Below are 26205 nucleotides of genomic sequence, written 5' to 3' on the forward strand. Positions count from 1 at the left end.
AAAAAAACTGGGACACTTAGCTTTATGTAGAAACTCAGAACATCTTATTCCTGCATCTCAGTGATGACTGATGCTGAGAAGCAGCTCCCTGTGAAGATGCAAGTGTTGGCCATTTTCCTGTAGTCCCAGCTGTTGCTCAGTGATCCCTGACACTGAGACCATGCGCCCACTGCCATTCGTCATCTCACTCCAGCTCAGTTTCCTCTTATACATTATTTGCCTGGCGCCTGAGACATTTGACTTCATTAGGCTAGTTGTAAAAGGCGTTCTGTTTTACAGAAGAATATTTGGGCTTTGTCCCCGGGCACTCAGAACTGTGGGTGATTTTGAAGCCGAGAAGGCTCAGCTGAGGTTAGGTTTGAGAGATGATGCTGGTTCCTTGCCTCGGGTCCACCCAGCTTCCAGTCCATCCTGCACCTGAGCACCAGTTGTGAAATGGACGCAGCAGGCAACACAGATGGGAAGGCCTTTTCCAGGCAAATGGCAGGGGTCGTGGAGAGAAGAGAGATGCTGGAAGCACTTCAGAGGCAGACTTTTCAAGGCTGGGAACCAGCTGGATTGCATGGCATGTGGAGGAAAGAAAAGTGAAGAGGCTTGAGCTACTGGGCAGATGATGAAACTGCTGATGGAGAGAATGAGATCAGTGTTTGACGTGTCTGGATGAAGGGCACCAAAGCAAATTGGCTTTGCCCAGATACAGACATTTGAAAAGCAGGGCTATAGCACATAATGAATTCATTTCCTACCAAAACATGTTTCTTTGTTAAATTAGCATTTTGTTTATTAATAAATGTGTGTAATAGCTAGCTATAAATTTTATGAGTGAACCCCTTCCTAGACAGCAGGGCCTTTCACAATAGAAAATCTGTCTCATTCACTGCCATACTCCTGGTGCTTAAATAATACCCAATACATTATATGCACACAAGAAATTCTTTCTGGATCAATCAATCAATAAATTAATTAAAGGTCAATAATTAGGGAAAATTTAAAGTACCCTTGTTTTACACTCAGTTGTTATAAATTTTTGTTTACTTAAACTTTTGCCTTTATTTATTTCTGCCGCTTACCACCCCTTCCATTGTAGCCTCCGAAACGTACTCATACCTGTTCACGTATTTAAGTGGGCAACCGCATTAGATGTATGTAGTAATGCATGTCATTTTAGATGATAACAAAGACTTCTCTGCTTTTAATCCTAAAATGACCTCTATTTTTCACTTTGACCCATTTATTATTTTTAAACACCATTAAATGAACAATAGACATTTTTAAAGCAAGTGTATACAGAGGTTTCTTTATAGAGATTCACTTGTGGTTTTTCCTTGGGGAACAAATAACTGAATGGACCATCTTCCTCGGGTGACCCTGTCGTCATGATCAGAATGCTTGGACTCGAGGATTTCTCATTCAGCTACAGCTGCTGCCGTAATTTTGGGGCGTTGGTTGAGGAAGCTTCAGCTGCTGAGATCTTTAGAAAATTTTACAAGTAATTATACAGGTTTTACTTATGATAAGTAAGTACATTCTTATTGTAAACAAAAGAAAGACATATATAATATAAAAAGCAAAGTCCCACTTCTACTCTCGTTAAGTCCATTCCTTTCCCCCAAAGTAGTCATAGCTAATTTATATAGATGTCCTTTAAAACTTTTTTCCTATGCAGTTATGGCACAAACCTGTATTTATAAAGACATTGTTCTTTTTTGTTTTTGTTTTTTTCATAAATTGGATTATGCCATACATGTTGCTAAATAATTTTTTAAAAGGTCACAGAACAATGCACCTTGGGGAAATCAGCACACGATGCATATGTAGCTACCTAATTCTTCTGTTCACAACATGGTGCTTTGTTATATGTGTATGTTTGTTTATTTAAATGTTCTTTAATTCATGGACATTTAGCCAGCTTCTGGTTTTTCACTGCTATGAATAATGCCACAGTGAACATTTTTGCCCTTGCCTCTTTGTGAAAATATATGAGTATTTCTCTAGAAAACGTCCCTTGAATTAGAGTTGCTGGTAAAAAGATATGTACGTTTAAAATTCTGATAGATATTTCAAATTTGTTCCTTCAAAAATCTGTACCAGGCATAAAGACACAGACGTAGAGAATGGACTTGAGGACACGGGGAGGGGGAAGGGTAAGCTGAGACGAAGTGAGAGAGTGACATTGACACTACCAAATGTGAAGTAGATAGCTAGTGGGAAGCAGCCGCACAGCACAGGGAGATCAGCTCAGTGCTTTGTGATCATCTAGAGGAGTGGGATAGGGAGGGTGGGAGGGAGTCGCAAGAGGGAGGGGACATAGGGATATGTGTATACATAGAGCTGATTCACTTTGTTATATAGCAGAAGCTAACACAACATTGTAAAGCAATTATACTCCAATAAAGATGTTAAAAAAATAAAATAAAATAAATCTGTACCAATTTACTCTTTGGCTGGTAGGATATAAGATTAACTCTTTCCTCACTCCCTTTCCTGAACTAGATATTCCTTTTCTTAAAAAAATTATTACAAATTCTTTGGACAAGAAAATGTAGTCTCGTGGTTGTTTTACATTGCATCACCGATCCCCAGGAAGTAGGGCTTTGTGGGCTGAGAGGTTGGATGACCATTGCCCCTTGTGTCTAAGTGTCTCTCTGCCATCCCATTTCAGATGCTCACTACCTCACCTGCAGGATCCAGGAATGTGCTGAGACTACTCGGAGCGGGCCTTTTGCCCGCTCCATTGACATCAGTTCCCTGGTCGTCCAGGATGAATATATCTTCATTCAGGTGAGTCCAGATGTGCAGTCAATGGTAGAGGGAGGATGCGTGGGGGAAGCCAACTGCTGGCTGGGAGGATGAGGGTGGCTCTCCAGAGGCTGTGAAGATGCGGAGCTGGGGTGCTGTCCCTCCTGTGCTTTCGGTACACGGTCCGCTGGGGAGATCCCAGACTTCTGGTGACAGATGAAGGTGTTATGGGTCCTTATTGTTTACGGGGAACTTTAGTGGCCCACTGAATCCTTCCGTTGAATTGTCCTTTTATTATACCAAAGGGGTCTTGAAATGACCAGGACTTAGGCTGGAGTTTGAATTACTTAGAATCAAATCTCATTAGAGGTGAGTAATTAGAGATAAGTAATTTATCAAAGCCACATTCTATTTCTGTCCAAAGTGACTTATCTCATGTGGGAATGAGAATCTCCAAGAAATTAAGCATCTCTAGGATCTTCTTTCTGTGAAGATTGAGGTCTCACTAAATCTTCCCCTCCCTTTCCAGTGCTGACCACCCCCTCAAATGTCCAAGCCCCAAATCCTTCACTCCAAGAGCTCTGTGACTCCTAGAGAAACTGGGGGACTAATATTTTTAGGCAGGCAATGGAAGCCTCGTTTTAGATTTTGAGTTTCACTGAAAGGAGGTGCAAGATAGATCAAAAATGAGGGAAAACAAAAGAAGATGCTCCGTCGAGTGATGGACTTTGTGTGTGTGTGTGTGTGTGTGTGTGTGTGTGTGTGTGTGTGTGTGTGTGTTACTGAGCTAAATCATACTTGCATTTGAGGGCAACCTTGATCCCCTGTCCTCTGCCTTTCCACCCTTCTATGGTCTGTTGTTTTCCAGACTGCTTCCTATAGGAACCTTGAACTTCAGAATCTCCCTGAGTTTGCTCAGAGCTGAAAACACCAAAGGGCTTTCTCGGCCTCACTCCTGGTCTTTTAGTCCAGATCAGCCCCATCTCCCCTATAAGACCTTCTCTGAACTTCCAGTCTGGGTACGACTCTTCCTCTGAATCTTTGGAGCTCTTACTACCTGCTGTTCCTCTAGCACATAGGCTATTTGGAATTGTTATTTAAGTCTTAATGGATTTTTCTCCTTCTTTCCAAACTGCGTTTTATACTCTCTGAGAAGAGGGACAATATTTTATACACACATTTTACCCTGAACCTTGACCTTTGCAAATCAAGGGTGCTCGATGTCTACTTGTTTTATTGATTGACTATGCATGTAGCGGTCACTATTTTTTACAAATCAGCTGCATGAATTTTTTTTTATTATTATTGGAGTATAATTGCTTTACAATATTGTGTTAATTTCTGCTGTAGAACAAAGTGAATCAGCCATATGTATACATATATGAAGCCTCATAGATTTTTGAGCTCTACTATGATATAGGAAAAGTAGCCAGCCAGGCAAAAACGAGCTTGAAAGAGGGAGTGAAAGAGAGATCTTTGTGCTTATATAATCACTGTTTCTCAGCCAGAATTTCAGGAATTTTTTTCTAAATCTTGACAGGTCATTGGTACTGCCATTTTCTTATTCATAAGTATTTATTGAACACATGCAATGGAAAATATACAGTACTAGGCACTACACTTGGTGTTGCCCAGCTTTCTGCCTTTGACCTTCTAATCTTTGCCCCGCCCCCTCACCCTCTGGGAGATCTCATGATTTTGAGCATCTTCTCCATGTTCTGATGACTCTCAAGTCAACGTGCTATGACCTCTATCATGTACAGTAGACCTACATATCTAACAGCCATCTCAGTATCTTCACTTAGATATTCCACAGGTTATATGTAATTGACATGTCCCCCTTGAACTTGACACATTGGTGGCACTGCCCTCTACCAGGTCATTCAAGGTAGAAACCTGGAAGCCAGTCTATGTCATCAAATTAAATGAATCCACAGCCTCTGCTAATATCACCTTATTTCTCAAGTGTCTCCTTTCATTCCCATTGTTATGGCCCCAGTTTAAGGCTTTATTGTTGCTTTCTCTCTATTTAATGTTTTTAAGGTAGAAGCACAGGGATGACTTATGAATTTACCAATCTGATTGCCCTTTTCTTAATGCTAATCCTGCATAAAATGATGAACATAGCAGAACTGTTTCTGGGCAACATGACTTAGAATTTAAAATGTTCAATTTTCTTGTTTCCTTTTTCTTTGTATTGCATAAAGTTTTCCGTAACTGCAGGCAGAAATCCAGAATTTTTTTCTAACTGTTCTGAAATACTCCTTTTTAAAATAATTATTATGCTGGAAACCAATAGAAGTTTTTCTCTTTAATCCGCATCAAATTTTATTTTGTTTGAAAGAGATATGCATTGCCATTATTCAGTGAAGTTTTATTGATCCCCTACTACATTGCAGCCCCCTGTTTTAGGTGCTGGGGTTAAGATATTGAACACAACAAAATTCTTGCTTTTGTGGCATTTACATGCTAGTGGGAGACAGAAAAATATATAGGTGATATGTATACATCCATACATACATAGATATGAAAGGTTGTGAAGGGTAGTGGTCAATGACCTGTAGTCTGGAGCCTGATGGCCAGCATTTATTCCAACCTTGGTTTGCCACACTTAGCTGCATGACCTTGACCTAGGCCTCATTTGACTCATCTATAAAAAGAGGATAATTATAGTACCTACTTCATGGGTTGCTAGGAGGATTACATTTGTAATCCTGTAAAGCACCAAAACAATGTTCTGTAAATGTTGCTTTGTATCTTTTTATCTGTCTTCTACTATCATCTGTTTATCTGTCTACAAAGTATAGCAGGTGATGGCAGTGCTATGGATAAAAATAAACGAGGGGCCTTGAATGTTGGGTGCCTGTGGTTATTGCTATTTAGGATGACCTGGGAAAGCCTTGTTGGGTGATGACCAGGGAGAGAGTGACAGAAGTTCGTAGTCAGAGGGCAATGTGGAGCTAGGTCTGTTGTTCCCTGCACTTCCTTGTGCCCCTTATGCAGATGTGGGGTAGGCAGCTAGAAATTTGAGGCTGGGTTTAGAAGCAGGAATGGTGGGAAGGTAGGGGCTGGAGATATAAATGGGAAGGGTGTCCGCATATTGATATTTTTGAACTGCAGCATTGAAGTCACCGAGGGAGTAAGTGTAGCTAGAGAAGAGAAACCATCTAAAGACTGAGCCACAGGACACTCCAATATATAGAGTTCAGGGAGATGAGGGAGGTAGTAAATGACACTTGGAGAATATAGAGATTACATCAGGAAGGCACAGGGTGGTAGATCCTACAGGACCTTGAAGACTGTTTAAAGGATTTTTTTTTTACTATGAAAGAGATGGGAAGCAGTTGAATAGCAATGCTCCAAAAAATGCAAAAGGCCAATACTCTTGAGAGAAACATTGAATTTCATTAATCATCAAATAAACACAGATTAAATGCTGTTATTTGCAACTATCAATTGGCTACAATAGAAATAAAATAAAGGATGTCAGTGGGTTGCAGGTAAATAACTACACATACTGCGGGTGCAAATATAAGTTGGTTGCCCATCAATATTGAATCAGAGTCTTTTCATTCTCATAGGTGAGTTTGAGGATTGACTGACTGATGTGACAAATATATCTTAGTTCTGACAGTGTATGCTTAGTTTTTAGTTTTAATTGCTTCTTTTTAAGAAAAAAAATCATTATGTGGTCTGTTTTCCTTGCTTTCCTGCATATGTATTTGTTTGAGGATTTTGAATATTTGTTCTAACCAAGCTTTAATATAACTTTATACAGCATAGCACATCTTCTACTTTTGTATAATCTATTGATTTCCTCTTGTGACCAATTTTAAAATTAGTGCATGTCCATGCCTTTCTATTTCTTCCCCTCTCTCTTTAATTCCTCTACCACACAGTTTTGGTTGGTTATGTTATCTCTTAGTGTTTGCTTTCCTATAATTCTGTTAGTTTAAATATTTTATTAAGCACTGCTGAAGACAGGTAGAAAAAAAACCAGCATGTGTGTTTATGACCGCCTTCGTTCTCCCTTCTATCCAACCCCAGTTTTGTTAATTAAATCATTTGGAGCATTTATATTCTGCTTGAACCATCATTCCTGCATTTATTTTGACTTTAGTTTTAGGTAAATTTATTCAGTGGTCCTTTTACTATAGTTTTCCCATTTGTTTCTTGGTTGTCTGAAATTTGTCCTTTAGTAATGTCTTCAAGAAAGGTGAATTCCAGAATGTTGAAAATATGTTTGTTTATCCCCTTTATGCTTTAATATCATCTTTTTTTTTTTTTTTTTTTTTTGCGGTACGCGGGCCTCTCACTGTTGTGGCCTCTCCCGTTGCAGAGCGCAGGCTCTGGACGCGCAGGGTCAGCGGCCATGGCTCACGGGCCCAGCTGCTCCCCGGCATGTGGGATCTTCCCGGACCGGGGCACGAACCCGTGTCCCCTGCATCGGCAGGCGGACTCTCAACCACTGTGCCACCAGGGAAGCCCTAATATCATCTTTTAAGGTATAAAAGATGTCATTTGCTTTCCATAAAAACTTTGCTCCCTTAACTTATTGAATGTTAACTGTGTCTGGCTAGTCTCATATTTTCCCTTTTAGGTGTCTTGATATTTTCTCGCCCTTGATACATAAAGTCCTTTAAATATATATATATATATATATATATATATATATATATATTCACACACACACATATATTTGAATACTATTTACTTTATTAGTGTATGTTTTGTGGTTGTTAATACTATGTTGATTCTTTTCCATGGAATATGTCTCATTCAATTGATTCAATTTCTTCTTCCTTTTTAATTTCTCAAAAGTTTCTGTGATTTATATTTTGAAATATGTATTTTGTTTATTATATACGTTAGTTTTATTGTTTTGGCTCTCTTCCTTCAAGACACTTAGGATGTGTACAACAGACAAGAAAGACAAAGGGGAGACATCTTTTTTTTCTTCTAGTATGTTTAACTCCCTGAGCAAAATGAAATTTATAAAAACAGTTTTACTCATACTGTCCTTGAATGAGTATGTACCCGTGTCCAGGCTCCTCTTTGCCTTTTTTGCTGCTGTTGTTTTTAACTTTTTTCATGAGCTTTGCCAGCTTATATTTTATCTCTTTTTGTTGTCTCAACATATCTCCCCTGCGCTCTTGTATTTCTGCTTGACTTCTTCTTTTATAGAGGTGATGGCATCATGTGGGTTATTTTTATTTGTAGCAGTGTAGTCACAATTTTTATTTAGTTCATGGAAACATTTTTTGTTCTATGTCTGCTCTTTGTTTTTCCTGTTCCTTTCTCTCTTTTATTTTGTTGTATTATTTTGTAACTCTTGTGCTGTTTTCTTCTCTCTTTATGTTTTTCATCATTACTTATTTTTTAATGACATGAGCTCGTCTGGCTGAACTATTTGAGGAGGTTCATCTTGGGGATCAGGGCTCTGATCAAGGCTCTCTTTCAGCTTAACAAGAGTCCCCCTTTGTTCTCAGTGAGGTTCCATATAACTAAAGATTATTAGTCTGTTAGTGGGTTCTTCTTATAAGGTAAAACTGCCTGAGCGGTTCTCTAGCAGCCATGCCTCTCCAGCTTCTCCTTGTCACCAGTGAATTCTGGAAACACTCCCACTGCCAATTCCTGAGCCACATTCCCTTGGTTCCAAATAATACGTTGTTAGTTTTGCTCCTTAGGAAATATCCTCTTTAGAGAACTCTGTATCTCTAGCTTGATCTAAGATTTGTAGCTGTAGGCATTTTTGCTCTGGTGCCTGTCTGTACCCTGTTTGTCCTTCACTACCTTTGGCTTCCTTTCCACATTTAGTGTTTCAGGGTTATCTTTTCCTTAAGTATAGAATTTGCATTTTTCTTTCGTGTTTTTCTTGTTGCTCCAGGATGATTTATGAAAGGAAAAGGGGAGAAGCACCATTATTACTTGGCTATTTAAAACCATTTATAAACCCTTATCATGTATTTTCTGAAATGTTGCAATAACTTGCTAACTAATTTTCTTGCTCCCAGATCAGCACACCTCCAATCTGTTCACAACACTACTTCCAAAGTAATCTATTTAAAATAGAAGTCAATATCCTTGCCTTCAGTGGCTTTTCATCACCTATAGGTTAAAATCCAATTTCCTTAACATTGCCTACAAGCTCTTCTACTATCTGGATCCTACCTACTGCATCAGCCTCATGTGAATTCCTTTCCCACCACTGTTCCCCATATACCTTCCTTTTTATATTTTACCCTTCAATAAAGATAAACTATTTTAGTCTTGATGCATACACCATGTCGTTTTTGCACCATGTCATTTCTTGCCTAATATGCCTTTCTTGTATTCTCTTTTCTGGCTTGGAATGTCCCTTTATCAAATAAACTCATCCTTTAAGATTCAACTTAGACAATGCCGCCTGTAGGAAGTCTTCCCTGACATCCTCAGTCAATCAGGATTAGACCAAACTCCTTTGCTGATTACTTAACCATGTGTATTATGCTTCACGAGCCAGGTCTGTAAACTTTAAGGGGACAGGACTATGTCTTATTCATCATAGTTTTTCCTGCACTTAGCATAATGACTGGAACTCAATAAAAGTTTGTTGAACTGAACTGAACTGAGAAGATAAGACGTGTCCTTATTCTCAGGGAGTGTAGTTAGTTACCTTTTTAAAGCAAGGGAGTCTTGTTTCTCCAACTAACAATATAAGACAATTTAGGGTAATTGGCAATTGCTCACTGTATAAGAAATTACCATATGTAGAATGTCTCTGTATTTTTATAGAACTGCTGTCCAGGAATTATCCATTATATTATTCAATGTCCTTTTTATATTCATTCATTTAAATGTATTCAAATACATTCACCCCAGTGGGGAACACAGACAACAAAGCAATTACAATGGAGTGTGATGAGAGCTGTATTTGTGGAAAACATGCATTGCTCTTGGATTGAGGAGGAAGGGCTCTTCACCTTGCCCTGGGAGGAGGGTCAGTACAAGTTTCCTGGCAGCAGGACTGTGAATACCAGTTAGACAAGTGAAGGACAAAGGGCACTGCAGGCAGACGGGAAGACATAGGTAAAGTGAGGGAAGTGAGAGACCATGGTATTGGGTTGGCCAAAAAGTTCGTTCAGGTTTTCTGTTATGGAAAAGCCCAAAGGAACTTTTTGGCCAACCCAATATATCACAACCTCTATCTAAGGACAGCTGTAATTATGGGAGGGAGTGAAGTGGCTGGAAAGTAAATTAGAAAATTGTCCTGAAGAGGTAAACCTTGTCTATTTCCTTTAACTGAATACTGATAATTTTGTGTTTCCCTCTTTGCAGTTGCTAAAAAGCTCACAACTGATTTTTTGGGTCAATTTTAGCAGTTTCCCTGCATTAAGCTTTATGCTATTCTTCTTCCTTTCTCCTATACCACTGGCCATTTTTGATGACTTGGCACCTTTCTTATATTTTTGCTTGATAATTGCCTTTTTTTTTTTTTTTTTGCAGTACGCGGGCCTCTCACTGTTGTGGACTCTCTCGTTGCAGAGCACAGGCTCCGGACGCGCAGGCTCAGCGGCCACGGCTCACGGGCCCAGCCGCTCCGCAGCATGTGGGATCTTCCCGGACCGGGTCATGAACCCGTGTCCCCTGCATCGGCAGGCGGACTCTCAACCACTGCGCCACGGGGGAAGCCCGTTAATTGCCTTTTTTTTAAAAAAAATTATTGGATGCCATCTCAAATACATTTCTGCAATCAGTGTGGGTCTTTATTTTATTTTATTTTTTTGGAGAGTATGAGTTTTGAAAATTAAAGTGGGGATCAGTAAAGGCTTTATGGAAAAGGTAAGATTTGCACTGCAGTGATGAATATCTACCTCTGAAACAAGGAAAGAGCAAGGATTTTTCATTCTGTTCATTGAAATAAAGCTTCTTCAGAAGACTTTTGTGGGCTTCCCTGGTGGCGCAGTGGTTGAGAGTCCGCCTGCCAATGCAGGGAACACGGGTTCGTGCCCCGGTCCGGGAAGATCCCACATGCCGCGAAGCGGCTGGGCCCGTGAACCGTGGCCACTGAGCCTGTGCATCTGGAGCCTGTGCTCCGCAACGAGAGAGTCCACAACAGTGAGAGGCCCGCGTACCGCAAAAAAAAAAAAAGAAGACCTTTGTAAGAGCAGAAAACCCTTAGACCAACAGTAGCTTCTCCTCCATTGTTTAAACCCACAGATTTGTATCTGAGCAAGATATTAGGGCATCAGGGTAGGTTGTTTTCTTCCTACCCTGGCTAGAAGTCTGCCAAAGAGCGGTTTTGGGGAAAGCTATAGCGCCCCTGGGCTTGGGTCCAGCCCAGCCTTTGTGGTGACATCTCTGTGGAGAGTTGGACACCGAGGATTATGCTGCCACTGAAAGTCTTGCCATTTTTCCATAGTTTGACTTTTAAAGGGGAGACTTGCAAAAGCAGATTATTCACTTCTATGCCTACAATTTGAATAGCTAAATAACAGCAGGATGGGCATAAGGGGCTTTGGTGTGTTTGGTTTTTCATAATTTTAAGGGATTTACCACTTAAATTTTCTAACTTTTAAAAGTATTGATATCTTATATTTTGTTTTAGTGCTACCGGAGATAGAACTCTAAGGGAGAAAAAGACAAAACCTTGCAGAAAAGGAGACCAGTCTATCCCCTCACTCTTTCCTACCCTTTTATGCCCAATGTTTCTCTTGGTGGCTCTTACATTGGCTCTTAGGGAACTTGTCTCAGATGCTAACAAAAATGGAAGAGAATGGGGGTTCAGGACCCTTAGCCCTCCTTAAAAGTATAATTCTGCTTTTGTTTGCTCTGTATATCAGCGTCCTTAATACTTTTATTTGACAAAAGGAATCCGCTGCTAAGAAAGGTTTGAAAACCACTGACATTTTTATAGCAGTGCTGACTGCATAGGTCAAAGTCAGGCTTTTGTGTGTGTGTACAACTGAACCACTAGGAATTCGGGTGACATCCAGGCTTGTATCCTCTCTCTGCATATTTATAAATGAGGTGCATGTATTTAAGGCGTAATTATTTACCCACAGTGAGTCATTATGTACAAACGTATATGCATTTGAGAGTGCAGTTTAAATAACCAAACACCAAGCTAAGCTCTTCATAATGCACTTCCCATGATATTAATTTTGCACAAAATATTCCCCCTCTCCCATATGTTCCTCTAAAGGAAAGCTTCCCAGGCGCAGTCATAATTTCCTTTTTCTGGGCGTGATGTTATTATTTTTTATCCTGTATCTTGTGTGGTAGGAGGGTCCATAGACGTATTCATGCAGCTCCTATGATTTAGATCCCGAAGGTTCTGCCTCCCCTTTTACTTTTTCATTGACAGAGAGGTAAAGGTAGCCATCTTGATGGTTTTGCTTAGGGAACCTAGTGTTTGATCTCCTGCTATTGGGGGTGCTGAGCTGGAGATGTACAGAAAACTGTGAAATGTGTTAATCTGTCAATGCCTTTTCTGTGCAGGAGGCCCAGGTCCTGGGGTTTTGTAGTAAAATCAAAAGGAGCTAATTCTTCCCCAAAGAGCCCTTGTTTTAATGGGAAAGTGTCTGCCTGAAATGCCTCCATTCCACGTGGATAAAAGAGAAATCGGCTTTCCTCTGTAGGGGCAGAGGGAGAGAGAGAGAAGTTGGTTTCTGTGTCCTGAGCCAAGATGGTTGGAAATCTTGTCTTTTCTCCGTATGGAGTAGCTTTTCTAGTGGTTATTCTGGAGAATAGGTAGTTCAGCAGTGGTTAGCAGTAAAATCCCTTCAGTGATATGATTCATACCCTGGCTATGAGGGAGTGTGTTGAAGAAACAGGAGCAGAGCCCTAATAAGTTATCACAAGGGATTTGTATGTCTTTCCTGAGCTACGTGAAGCCCGGTCCTTTCCTCTCTTCTGGCACAGGAGGTGGCCTTTATGTGGTATGGGTTCAGTTTCACTGCATGCAATTGAATTTAAAAAAAAAACAAAAGCAAGTATGATACTGACCTATCTTCAGATATCTAAAGTATAAGAGAAAAAACAGATCCATAATTAAGATCCAAATAAAGTACTCCGCAGGGGTGGACAGAGCAGAAAATTTGAAGGAGGGAAGAGGCCATCCCAGCCCTGCTAGATCCTTCTTCATATCCACAAGGAGACCAGTAACAGTGCAGGACCATCTGCTATGTAATGCCCCTTTTGACCCCTGGTGAGGTTGTGTAGAGAAGCCCCCTCTATAGCAAGGAAATCTGAGGGTGGAGCAATGCCGTACATAAGAGTGGTTCTCAGATGATTCCAGTAGTACAATGAAACCAGTGGGTAGTTTAGATACAAGTTGCTGTTTGTTTTTAGGAGTTGTGTGTGTAAACATAGAAAAGTAGCACCATTGTACTATTTTTGTGCGTTGGGAGATGTTCTAGAAGTATTAGCAATTAGCAAGTACAAGTAACCAATTAACAGATATTTGTTGAGCCACTAGAAATACTCCAGGTGCAATGAAGCATGTTAGAGATGGAGGACGTTGTCCCTGCTCTGAAGCAGTTTATGATTCGAGTAGCTAGTGGTCTGATGTGGGGAAAAGAACCCTGAACTCAGAGACCTGGGTTGTAATTAGGAATCTGCCACCTGCCAGCCAGGGAACACTGGGCAATTCACTTGCATTCTTAATTTCCTGATCTTTGTAGAATGGAATCATGCTACTTGCTCTGCCTAAATTGGAAGGTTGTTGTGAGGATCAAGGGAGGTACTACTAATGGCTTTGGAACGCTTTGAAACTACTAATGGCTTTGGAATGCTTTGAAAATTAGGAGCCCTATAAAATGCAAGAATCAGAGACTAATCCACGTGCAAAACTCAGCCTCTCTGTATTTTGTGTATGCACCTTCTCTTTAAAGGGTTTTTATAAGCCTATCACATAAAAGCTTACTAAATCTTTCCCCCAAATTCATTCCTTAATTATTCATGGCTTCAAGTCATTTATCGACATATGTGCATAATAAAATCGTCCCACATGTCTTCCATAGTGTTGGTTATCAAAGAAACCAACTTTTAATGATACACATATCTGTGTATAGATAACTGTAGATATCTTTCAAGACTCTTGAGTGCCTTCTTGTAGCATCTTGGTCCCCAGAGCCCTGGGTTTTGATACTTTAAGAGCCCGTTTTACGCACCTACATGAGAGGTAGAAGAGCCTCGATGATGTGGCTACTGTATCCCTAATAAATTGTTATCTTTCTGAAAGAAAAACGCCCTGAGGCAGAAATTGAGTGTAATTATTAGAAGAAAAGCTATTTGGCAATATTTTAAATGATGTTAATTTGGCCTTAATGGGAGAGATTTTGAATGTTAAATAGCAATTTCATCATTAGGGGCACATTTACAACACAGGAGTTTAAAGAAAAATGAAAGAGTTTCAGAGATGATCTTCAAAAGAAATCCAATAAAAACATCTTCAGGTGAATATCCTTGAAGCGCTTTCAAAATCTTAAGTGTTTTTAACAGGCAGCACTAATGGAAGGTCTTTATTTATTTATCTTTAATGTTTATCAGAGTATAGTTCATTTATAAGTTGTGTTAGTTTCAGGTGTACAGCAAAGTGAATCAGTTATACATATACATATATCCACTCCTTTTTAGATTCTTTTCCCATATAGGCCATTACAGAGTACTGAGAAGAGTTCCCTTTGCTGTACAGCAGGTTCTTATTAGTTATGTATTTTATATATAGTAGTGTGTATATGTCAATCCTAGTCTCCCAAGTTATCCCTCTCCCTCCTTATCCCCTGGTAACCATAGATTTGTTTTCTACATTCGTGGCTCTACTTCTGTTTTGTAAATAAGTTCATTTGTACCCTTGTTTTTAGATTCCACATATAAGCAATATCATAGGATATTTGTCTTTCTGTGTCTGACTTCACTCAGTATGACGATCTCTAGGTGTATCCATGTTACTGCAAATGGCATTATTTTGTCCTTTGTTATGGCTGAGTAATATTCCATTGTATATATGTACCACATCTTCTTTATCCATTCCTCTGTCGATGGACATTTAGGTTGCTTCCATGTCCTGACTATTGTAAATAAACACTAATTATTAGAGAAATACAAATCAAAACTACAATGAGGTATCACCTCACACTGGTCAGAATGGCCATCATCAAAAATGTACAAACGATAAATGCTGGAGAGGGTGTGGCTAAAAGGGAACCCTCCTACACTGTTGGTGGGACTATAAATTGGTATAGCCACTATGGAGGACGGTATGGAGGTTCCTTAAAAACCTAAAAATAGAGCTACCATATGATCTGGCAATCCCACTGCTGGGCATATATCTGGAGAAAACCATAATTCGAAAAGATACATGCACCCCAGTATTCGTGGGAGGTATTTAAATAGCATGTAGCTGGGCTGTGTCTCTACACCTATAATGATATTAGTGGCTTGATGTAAAAGTTGTTAGTATTTGAAATACTTCCATGAATAAACACAAAACAGTGATCTGATCATGTAGTAATAATATTTAGTTGACCTTTGTGTTGAACATCTGTGTCCCATTTCCCATGCTTCTGGATTTGGGGAGGCTCACGATAGACCCCTCAGTCATTCCGATGCGGATGCATACCTTGAATTTCAAGGCTGTTGAGATCCTCTGGGACAATTTGAGCAATAGGAGTCATGGGCCGGTGGATAAGGACTCCTCTCTTCCTGAGTCAGGAGGGCCTTCTGAGCCTTACCATCTCCATAGGGTCCACAGTAGAACTGAGCCCCAGTTGCTTATAATAATGACCAGTTCAGTAATGCACCTTGGGATGGCTTTCCCTTCCTCCTTGTTTCCTGCTTCCTAGTTCCACCACTCCTGTTCCCTAGAATCATTTCTCAAAAATAAACAAACAAAACCCAAACAACCCCCCCCCCCCAAAAAATAAACTACCTGCACAAAAGCCCTTGTCTCAGGCCTTCATTCTGGGGGGAACCCAACTCAAGGCAAATTGGAAAGACTCTCTCTTTGAGTCCCTGCTATGCATCCAGGATTGTAGATAGGGTGGACTCTACAAGACAGAAAGAATCACTCGCATCCCTGGATAAGATTCCTCAATCCAAACACCCATTCCCAGGCCTTCTCACTTTTCAGGGACCTGGGTTATTGCTTATCCTTCTGTCCCCTCTGCCTTAAGCTTATTCATCCCTCTTTCCGACTTTCCATCAGTGTTTAAATATTTTAAAATATCTACCATCCTTAAATTAAAACAAAACAACAAAACTTTCTTTGAACCCCATACTCCTCTCTAGAAAGGACCCATCTTTCATTCACGACCAAATTTCTTGAGAGCACTCAACCTTCATTATCCCATTTTCTCGTTTCCTTCTCTCTTTAACCCACTTGAGACTGACTTCTGCCTCTGCTACTTCCTTGAAATTACCTTTGCCAAGTTCGTCAAAGATATCTTTGAATGGTATCTCGACAACACCACTCAGTAATGATATTCATGGACTCGTCTGCAGCTTTGGAATCTCCTGACTGCTCCTTCCTCCTTGAAGCAGCCTCTCTCCTTCGCTCCTTTGGTAATGAGCAGTCCAGCTCCTCTCCCTACCTCTTCAGTCTCTTCTTCTTCCTCTTCTACAGAGGTACCTCTTCCTCTGCCCACCTTTTAAGTATTTTCTCTGAGAATTTAAAATATTCTCTCAGAGCCCTCACTGGATTCCTTTTCTCTGCTCACGTCCTGCCCTCTCTCTGATCAATCCCTCCTGTCTGTTCCTACAGCAGAACATCAATTACAAACCAGATGCTGATGATTCCCCAGTGTCTCCTGCTGAGGCAGAGTGACTCCTGGGAGGGGCTCTGTATTTACAGGATGTCCATCAATCCTTTCAGCATAGCGATCTCTTCACTCTATTCAAAACTTTGCTGTGTCTATCTCTAATAAATGATTCCTGTTTGCTTCTTCCCAAGAGATCTGCTGAGGCTTGTTGCTTACTAGGCCAAAATAGCAAGGAGTGTTTCCCCTTAGTCTCAGAGAATTGTTCTGTAATTAGCTACGTATTGGAACCTAAGTATTTGCCTTTCTGGTAGTACATGGATGGGTATGTCTGGTTTAGGGGTGTCAGTTTTTGTTTTTTTCTCATTTTGTGTATCACCTCTGAGTAATTGGTAATAGCTGCATAGAAGACTGTGTTATCATGGTTCAGTAGGAAAGGCTGCTTTTGTTAATTAAGTGTCTCCATGGGCATGGTGGGCGGTAGTGGCATGTCTCCTGTGCAGTGCATCTTACAGGAAGAGTGGCACTCATAGTGTTTCGTTATCCAGGGGCCTCATATTGTTAGATGCACCTTGGGCGTTCTGGTCTAGAAGGTGGTTATGCTTTCCAGGGACCACAGACGTTTCTGTTTTCAGCTCAAAGGCATGAGATCAGCCACACAACTTGCAAATCTCTTCCGCTGTTTGGAAATCTGCGAGTTCCTATTTCCAAAGCAGTGATTCTTCAGAATGTTCTTTCCACCTAGCCGCCCCACCAATCTTTACCCACCCATCAGCAAATTGGAAGAATTGTTGTCTTTGTTGGAAAAGGACCTCACGTTTATTTAGTGTCAAATTTATATCTGGCATGTGTGCATCTTACTTTTTTTTTATTCTACTTTATCTTCATAGGATCTCAGTGTGGCACATAGCATCATCTTTATTTTTCAAAGGGGGAAACTGAATTTCAGGACCTTTTAGAGAATCACCCTTGGTTGTATAGCTCAATAAATGTCAGCATGAGGAGGATCTGACCTCAGGGCTGCCTGGGTTCATAAAGGATGACGAAAGAAGACAGTGACCCATTTCTCATTCATTTCCCCGAGCTGAAGACACTCACATTAGCACTGAATAGCTGGTGTTCCCAGAGCTTCTCCAGATGACTGTAAAAGTGAAAAAGGCAGATGCTCTCCCTGTCTTGGTAGATATTCGGGGCAAGAAAGCCTCACTGCACTCCTTGCTCAGCGAACTGTTTTTCAGGATCTGTTTCAGTTTTGTTTCAGATCAGAAGCTTTTGCTCAGTCATTAACCAAAGATAGGCTTAATGGAATTCAGTACAATGTAATCCTGCCCGCACCTCTGAGAGTTGTCCCTCAGATACACTAAGAGGATTATTCAAACACTCATCACTAAGGCCAAGGGGGGTGAGTGGCAGCATGGCTGATCATCATTCCCATCCCCAGCTCCACTCTTCTGAGTCTTCTGCACTTGCCTTACAGCTCTCTGTGCTCGATCCAATTTCCATGATGTGTTTCGGGGCATGGCGTCTCCTGTGTCCCATTCCAGGATGCAGAAGAGCCGTTGCGTCATGACCCGATCAGGTCTCCCTGTTCTCATTCTCTTCCAAGTTCCAGCAAGTCCCCAACACCCACTCTGCTAAGCGCAGCTCCCAGGAGGATCCCTTTTCTGGGGCCTCCTATTAAAGATAATTGTATTGCTGTAAAAACAACAGTGCTGATAATGAAGGCAGTTGGGCTGTTGACTGAGAAGCAGACTATTAAGTCCAGTTCTCTCCCCATTACCATTCTAACTAGAATATACATTTCAGAGGTTCAGCTTTTAAAAATTTTACTTGTTCTTCCTTTAACTGCATCACTAGCTAATGGGGTAAACAGACATTTTGGATTTCTGTAAGAAGCTTTTGAGACTAGCATTCTGAAAGCCCTCATGGTCAGCCAGAATAAGGTCTTCTTGGAGATTAATAGTGGCAGAGCCATGGCTAATCAATCAAGTTGATTTGATTGAACACCTACTATATACCCTGGGCTGTCTGAGACAGAATTGTTAGTTGGTTGATTCATTCATTCATTCATTCAACAATCATTTATTGAGCTCTTAATATGCTCCTATTACTGTTCTTAATGAAAGGGATATAATGGTAGACAATACTGACAAAGTGTCTGTCCTCATTTTTTGTTCAGTTTAGATGTAGAGGTAGGACCGGATGGCCTGACAAGCCTCCATGAGTGACGCTCAAAGCACCTAAGATATGCAAGGCTTCTTTCCAGAGCGAGGGAGACCCACGAGGCATGATATGATCAGGACATTTCCTGGAGAAGGCAGGGCTCAAGCCAGTTCCCAAAGAAGGGAATTAACTTGAGGAGTTCAACTTCAGGACTAGCCAGTGCTCCAAAGAAGAGAGACCTTTAATGGCAGGAGACAGTGTCCATGGAATGGGGTAGGCAGGTGGGGGAGGGGTGGCAAGTATTCCTACTTTTAAGCCTGGTATCACTGTAACTCTCTCTGTGACCTTGGGCAATTAACTTTCCTCCCTGGAACTCAGTTTTCTTATCACAAAAGGAAAGGATGGCATCCAAGTAGAGCTTTCAAACTTTTTGTTGTTGTTACTGCTCTTAACAGTGGGAACCACTTTTCAGACAGCATTGTTCAGGGAATTCCAGTATGTAAAACAGATTCAGGTGGAATGGATCTAGTTTAAGAAGGGTGAGGGACTGTATCAGCTCCCCCACCCACCCAGCCTCCTCCTCACCTTTTTTTTTTTTTTTTTGCGGTACGTAGGCCTCTCACTGCTGTGGCCTCTCCCGTTGCGGAGCACAGGCTCTGGATGCGCAGGCTCAGCGGCCATGGCTCACGGGCCCAGCCGCTCCGCGGCATGTGGGATCCTCCCGGACCGGGGCACGAACCCGTGTCCCCTGCATCATCGGCAGGTGGACTCTCAACCACTGCGCCACCAGGGAAGCCCATCCTCTTCACCTATTTATGGACACTCTCAAAGCATTGCTGTAGAATTCTAGAATAGAATCCAGTTTGGAAGGCAGTGGGCTGTATGACTCCAGAAATTCCCTTCTCATGCTAAAATTCCATAAGTCTGCTCACTCTATGGGGCAGTCCATTGAGTCAGACATGTAGAGGGGACTGTTATTTGGAAGTATTTCTCCAATGCCAGAATTAAAAAAAAAAAAAAGATATTTGGGATGTAGCTAATTGCTCAAGAGAGTTGCTGAATCATTCTTCCCTTATTTCCTTTCACATCCATTTACTGAGGGCTCAATATGGAGATAATGCAATAGATCAAAAATTAAAAAGGAAAATCTAAAAGTTCCTGCCATGGGAGGGTTTATAGTCTAGTGAGAGAGAGAGAGAGAGAGAGAGAGAGATAATATATAAGCTAAGCAATAAAGAAGAAAAATAATTGCATACTGTGAGAAATCTACGCAGAAATAAGCATAACTGAAAGAGCCAATAATAGCAAGGAGGGGACTTCATCCATTCATTGATTCCATCAGTACCTCAGATTTTTCCAGAGTTACTACTATTCACAAAGCATAGGGCCCCACTTTGGAGATTTTATAGTGAACCCAAGACAGACCCAGTCCTCTTCTCATGGGAGTTTATGATTTAGATGGATTCTCATCTCTGATAGTTATTGGGAGGCAAAAATAAAATAATATAAAAGCATAAATTAAGATAAAATTGTGTGTGTGTGTGCGTGTGCATGTGCGTGTGTGTATAATATACCCAGATTTTGCTTTTGAGCCTGGGACACGTGAAGTATTTTCATGACAGGCAGATTCACGCACCCTTTTCCTAAACTGGGAGTCAGAAGGTCTGAACAGAAATCAATTCCTGCAATTTGTTTTTAACTTCTTTCTCCTTAGCCGGGATTGATTTTTGTCTTTGTGATCAATGGCAAAGAGAATAGCTCCATGGCCCGAGCAGCTGTTCAAGTGCTTGGTCTGGTTAGCCCCACATCCGACAAACAGAACTTTAGAAGCTGATTATGAAAGGAATAGGATGAAGATGCTTAAGGGATGGGCCTGATTACCACTGCCTTCCTGGTGAACAAATGCCTGCAGGTGTGGGATAAGGCAGAGGGACACCCTGCCGTCCCCAGTGGGTAGAATAGAGCATGGTGACGCTGGGAAGGAGGAAAGCATTGGGATTCGCTTCCTGTTTACCAACCTGACTCTCTCTTTCCCTGACTCCCTTCCCTTTAAGCTCTTTCTTTTTCTTCCTCCTCCTATTTCATCCTTCCTACATTCGGAACTGCAAGCAAAACATCTGTTGCAAAAAAAAAAAAAAAAAAGAAAGAAATTGATCGGTTCTTCTCTCTCTCTGTTTCTTGGACTTTAAAATTGTCTGATTCTTTAATCGCCGTTCTCTCCTCCTCCTCCCTTGTTTCCTTCTAATCCAGCTTGTGTGTAATGGGAGCGTGAAATTAGACACTTCCCCTGTCTCCCTCTAGCCTTGGAACTTCTCCAGGCCGGGCAAGATCGCTTCCACTTTCTACTCTGAAAAATGTTTTTGGAAGGAATGCACACCTTGTGATAGCGTGTGGTGGTGATTCCACTGAATGCAATTAGGGTGGAGAGGGGGCCATACCCAAGGCCTTCTGTCTTGTTCTCCAGAATAAATGCTTGCCGTTTCACTGCCTGCCCCAGGCGGCGACCGCTTCCAGATTGCAGTATGGAGAAATCATCCAAGGGCTCTTAATACGATTGTGTTAATTATTTCAGGGCGCTGTGTAACTGCTTCTTAGGTGTTCTTTGTATATGTGGGAGGGAAGGCGTAGAAGTAGTGGCTTTCTTACTTCCTCTGAAATATCTGATATGAGTCCTTATGAAGTGGATTGAACATACCTCTTCCGTGTAAGAAACAGAAGTTTCTCGGCATTTTCTTGGTTAAAGAGTTGTCCTCAGCCTTCCTCCACAATTTTCACCGCCTAGCTAATCTTCTGTCTTATTGAATAATCTGTAGTTCTTGGAGAATCAGTTATACATAAAGAATCAGCTGACATTTGTTGAGTGGCTACTATGAGCTAGGCATATTATTAATGCATTTAATTGTTATGACAGCCTATGAGGTAAGTCCAACTCTTACCACCATTTCACAGAAGACACACAGAGCGGTGAAGTCATTTTCCAGAGATCACACAGCCAGAGCAGAAGTTTGCCCTAGGCAGCCTGACACCAGAGCCTTCTTTCTCAATCTCTGCTCTTGTTCTGCTCTTTAAACGAGAAAGCGTCATGACTTAAACTTTCTTGTTTGCCTGAGTCAAACTGGGTCAAGAACTGTGTAAGGGGCAGTGAGTGGAAAGCTTAGCACAAAGTAAGTGCTTACAACGTTTGTGGAGTCATTGAATGACCACGAAAGAAACTGGCCGCACAGAATCTTAGGAGATAGGATTTAAAGAAGACCTTCACGCTGAGACTAGGACCCAGCAACTGAAGGGATGAGGAACACAGGGGTGTGACATTTTTGTGTCAGGTGCACGCTGGGCCTTATGATATGAGGGTGCTTATGTGTTTTTAGATGAAACTGAGGTGCAAGAGCAGTTAAGTGCTTTTCCTACAGAGTCGTAATTGCCAGTAGGGCTGGGGGTGGGGGTTGGGATCCATGTCTGGGTTTCTGTTCTGAAGTTCTTTTCAGATTTTCACAACAAAGAACTAAGTCAGTAAGCCCAAAAGGTACAGAAAGATAAAATCCCTCATAACCCAGCTGTAACTCTTGGATGTTTTCTTGAAGCAATACTACGTTCCTGATGTGAACCACCTCTGCAGAGATAAATAAAATTTTAATAAGATTATTGAGCAGTATAGTATTGCTTTCTTATTGCAAATGTCAAGTGAAAATGAAGCAGGGTGTCTATGTCAGATACTGAATGGCAAAGACTCTTAATAAAACCTACTACACACGCCCACTGTTTCTTGCCCTTCCCCCAAAGTGCCTCTTCTGGAAGCAAGCAACCCCCAGTGAGCCACACACTTGGATCTCCCATCCTGCTACCTTTCCATCTCTGCTGGTGATCTTTTTCTTCTTTCAAGCTCCATCCCCACCTTTTCTCTCCACGTGTCCCTTTGGTGTGTAGGATAGTTCAGCGGTGACCTGGTTTCTCCAGTCTTCTATCCTCAGATCCATCATCCCATTCGGCAAAGAGGATGTCCTTCAGTATGAGAATCCCCTCTCCTCCTAAGGCAGTGGGAGTGTAAATAACACCTGTTTATTCACTACTTATTACCAGGTGTGTGTGCAGTTATGTGAGTGTGTGTGTGGAGTTAGGCACACATGAGCTGAAATCCCAGTCCAACCCTTTGCCAGCTGTGTCACTCTGCTATCTCTGTGTCTCAGTCGCCTCATCTATAAAATGAGGTAGGATGAGTGTGGACTTCACAGTGCCAAGCACTGATTCTGTTGTAGTCTAGAAAGATCATAAGTTGTGTCAACTATTGTGGTTCTGGGCTGGGGCGTTTCTCTGTTTTATATTTCTTATCCTTTGCCCTGCGCAGGGCACCATAGCACTGGCATTCATCTTGTATTGTCATTTGTACACTTTACATGTTTGGCTTGTTTTTACAAGGATATGGTGAACTCCATGAGGTCACAGCCCCATGACTCCTGTGATACCTGGCACGGCCTGGGCACAAAAGTGCTGACTAAGTATTTGCTGATTGATTGAGAAATGTAACACATAGTCGGATTGGGGCCAGTATCCCTAATGAGATGTCGAAACGTGATTAATGTTCAAGGGACGATGTGAATTCGGCCAGACCTTTAATTAATATGTGGATGCGGCAGTGGGTGGGGAAGAACATCTTGTAATGTGCTTCTTTGTTTCCCACAGGAAAAGCATGACCTGGTTTTCCATGCTGTGGTGTTGCCAACCACTCAAAGGAGTATTTGATGTAAACTCACGACCCACTTGTAAAAATCCATGCAATTATCTCCACTTTGTGTTTTTCTGATCTTGACTTGGTGAACACAGACCGAAGCAGCCTGGCAATTTGAAAAGAGCCTTGGGCTTCAAGTCAGAAGTTCTGAGGTTGGCTTTGAGCCTTACCTTTTAGTAGCAAGGTGACATAATGTGGCCTGTCTGGGCCTCCGGCCCCTGAATTCTAGCATGGGGATATCATTAGACCTCCTTTGCGCTCCAACCAAATGAACTTCAGTCCAATAATGAGAACTGATGGCATGAAGTAGAATACAAATATGAGTTATGGCATGGGTGCCGGATACTAAGAGATGGCTAACTGGGAACAGGCACATTGTCTACCCTCGAAGATAATACAGCACAAGAGACCTAAGATGTTCCCTCTTCCAGTAATTCAGGACGGCGGCTGATAAGTGCAACAAGAGAGCTACAGACGAAGAGCCCTGAGAATCAGGATGAAAAGCTGAATTCCAGCTGGGAAATTGGGATGGGGGAGGGCTCTTTAAGGAGGTAGCTTTTGATGTAAGCCGGTGTGAAATTCCTTAATGCTGGGATTTGTGTCAGGGTGAATCCCTCCAGGTAACTGGTCTTAAACTAGCTATTCTTTGGAAAGGCTCTGCAGTAGACACTTGAGATTTTTTCAGGGTTGCAGAGTGTAGTGGACGTTGTCAAAATTTAAAGACCCAAGTTCAAATCCAGGCTCTGCTACTTTGGAGCTGAGTGACCTTACGCATGTAAATTAACTCATCAGTAAAGTGGGGCTGCATAGTATCTCTCCTCCAAGGTCATTGTGCATGAGGGCAGACAGTGCATACAAAGTGGTGAGCACAGAGTTTGACTCTCCAACAGTGACGCTTCTGCTGGTGGAGGACAGGACAGGCATGACCCAGAGAGTACAGTGGGGAAGCCCCGAGAAGTAGCAGAGTAGCAGTTGGCATTTTACAAATATTCATGGCTCTCTTGGGGAGGTGACAGTGTTTTCTGAGAAACAGCTTGACAGATGGTTTAAATCCGTGCACTGCTGTCCCAAAACGAGGCATGCAAATCCCATGTTGGCAAAGTTTTCCTGTTATATCTAGCAGCCCAGGTATCTCCAAGTCTGTCTGGAAATCCCATGTCCCAAAGAAGCATCCCTGCTTCTCTAGAAAATTAATGGCTTTGTTTTCCTTTCCCTTTTAGGATCTTTAAAATATCTTGCACATATCAGTAAAATTAGTCATTCTCAAAGCAGCTATGTGCACCTGCCATTCATCCCATGTGGCTGAAGACACATCTGATCTATAGCTCTGCCCATCCATTTCTTGCTTTTCTTCTCATATTCTGTATTGCCTCTAACCTTTCAGTCTGTAGATAGCTATAGCCCTACAGACTATCTAGAGCTACTGGCCCAACGGCAAATGTCAACGCCCCAAACAATCAATAGAGTGGACGTATGTGGGTCACCAGCTTGATTTCTGGACTGTGGCTGCTATAAAAACCATAGACAGAGTGGTTTATAAAAGCAGAAGCTTATTTCTCACAGGTTTGGAGGTTGGCAAGTCCAAGATGAAGGAAGATTTGGTATCTGGTAAGGGTCCACTTCCTGGTTCATAGACGGCTATCTTGTTGCCATGTCCTTACATGTTAGAAGAAGAGAGAGCTCTCTGGGGTCTCTTTTATAAGAACACTAGTCTCTCCCCAAATCCCCACCTCCAAATACCATCATATTGGGGATTACGTTTCAACATACGAATTTTGGGGGGGGACACAAACGTTCATTCTACAGCAATTTGTCAGTGAGAATACTTCTAAAATCTTTGGGTTCCTGGGTACACATACAGGTCGATCATAACGCCCTACTCATTGTATTTGTAAAGCAATTTATAGTTAACATGAACGCATTTTATTATCTCATCTCATTTACTTTTCTGTAAGAGAAGGATAATTATTGTTTGTTCCGTTTTCATAGAAAAATAACCTTGGAACTCCAAGAGACTAGTCACCATGCCTAAAATTGCATGTCTGGTACATGATCAAGCTGAAACTAGAATCACAGATGTTACAGATACTGGGATCGTCTACCTTTCTTCCTTCTTCTCCTTCCCACTCTTTAGTTTTTGTTTTCTGAAATTCTGGGATGTTATAGAAAAGACAGAGCCTGGCTTGGGAAGATTTCAGCCAATTAATTGACCTCATAATGTCTTCCTGTATAAAGGAAAAAGGCTATGTGATATCTCAAAGAGAAAAACTTAACTAAGTGTAGGAAGGCTCTATAAGCTTGACTCCTTGCAATATCTTTTCTAGCCCTTTCTCAGTTCGTCTTTTACAAAACCATATTAAACTCACAGTGCACGAGAAACAGGGACATTTGTGAAAGAGGAAGCAGGGGAGGTGTTTTGATAGGAAGTTTTAACATTTGTCTTTAAGGTTTCCATGGGTAGTGTTTCCTTTTTCTGTGAAGCTCTGGCATCCTGATCTAGAACTCAACATAGACTGTCTCTGTTTTAGCTTTTTATCTGTTATTATATTAACTGGGAGTATTCGAACGCTTCCAAATTTTATACTCCAGGATGACAGTTCAAATCCATATCAGTTCTTTTTTTATTGTTGCACTTATTTTCTTTGCCTTTTTATCCCCCAACAAAACTAGCAGAGGAAAGACAATGAACTTGCATTTTGCAGGGTCAAGTGGGCATCCCAAGAACTTCTTCCCTTCCTTTTAAATTGTAAAAGCTAAAACATGAAGATAAGACTTGCAGCTGCTTAATGGTCAGATCTCTGGCACAAAACACGTTGACTTTGTGGTCTCCATAGGTGGTCT

At 41.4% G+C, this 26205-nt stretch overlaps 1 protein-coding gene across 2 annotated transcripts in view; it reads left to right on the forward strand.

The window, feature by feature from the left end:
- Nucleotides 1–26205, forward strand: part of SORCS3 (sortilin related VPS10 domain containing receptor 3) — a 585385-nt gene that overhangs the window by 441476 nt on the left and 117704 nt on the right. For both annotated transcript variants that reach the window (XM_004265871.4, XM_049696818.1), the window contains exon 7: nt 2663–2781. In XM_004265871.4, the coding sequence (XP_004265919.1) occupies nt 2663–2781 (119 nt within the window). The remainder of the gene's footprint in view (nt 1–2662; nt 2782–26205) is intronic.

Source organism: Orcinus orca, chromosome 14 (genome assembly GCF_937001465.1).
Source record: "Orcinus orca chromosome 14, mOrcOrc1.1, whole genome shotgun sequence".
Classification (NCBI taxonomy): Eukaryota; Metazoa; Chordata; class Mammalia; order Artiodactyla; family Delphinidae; genus Orcinus; species Orcinus orca.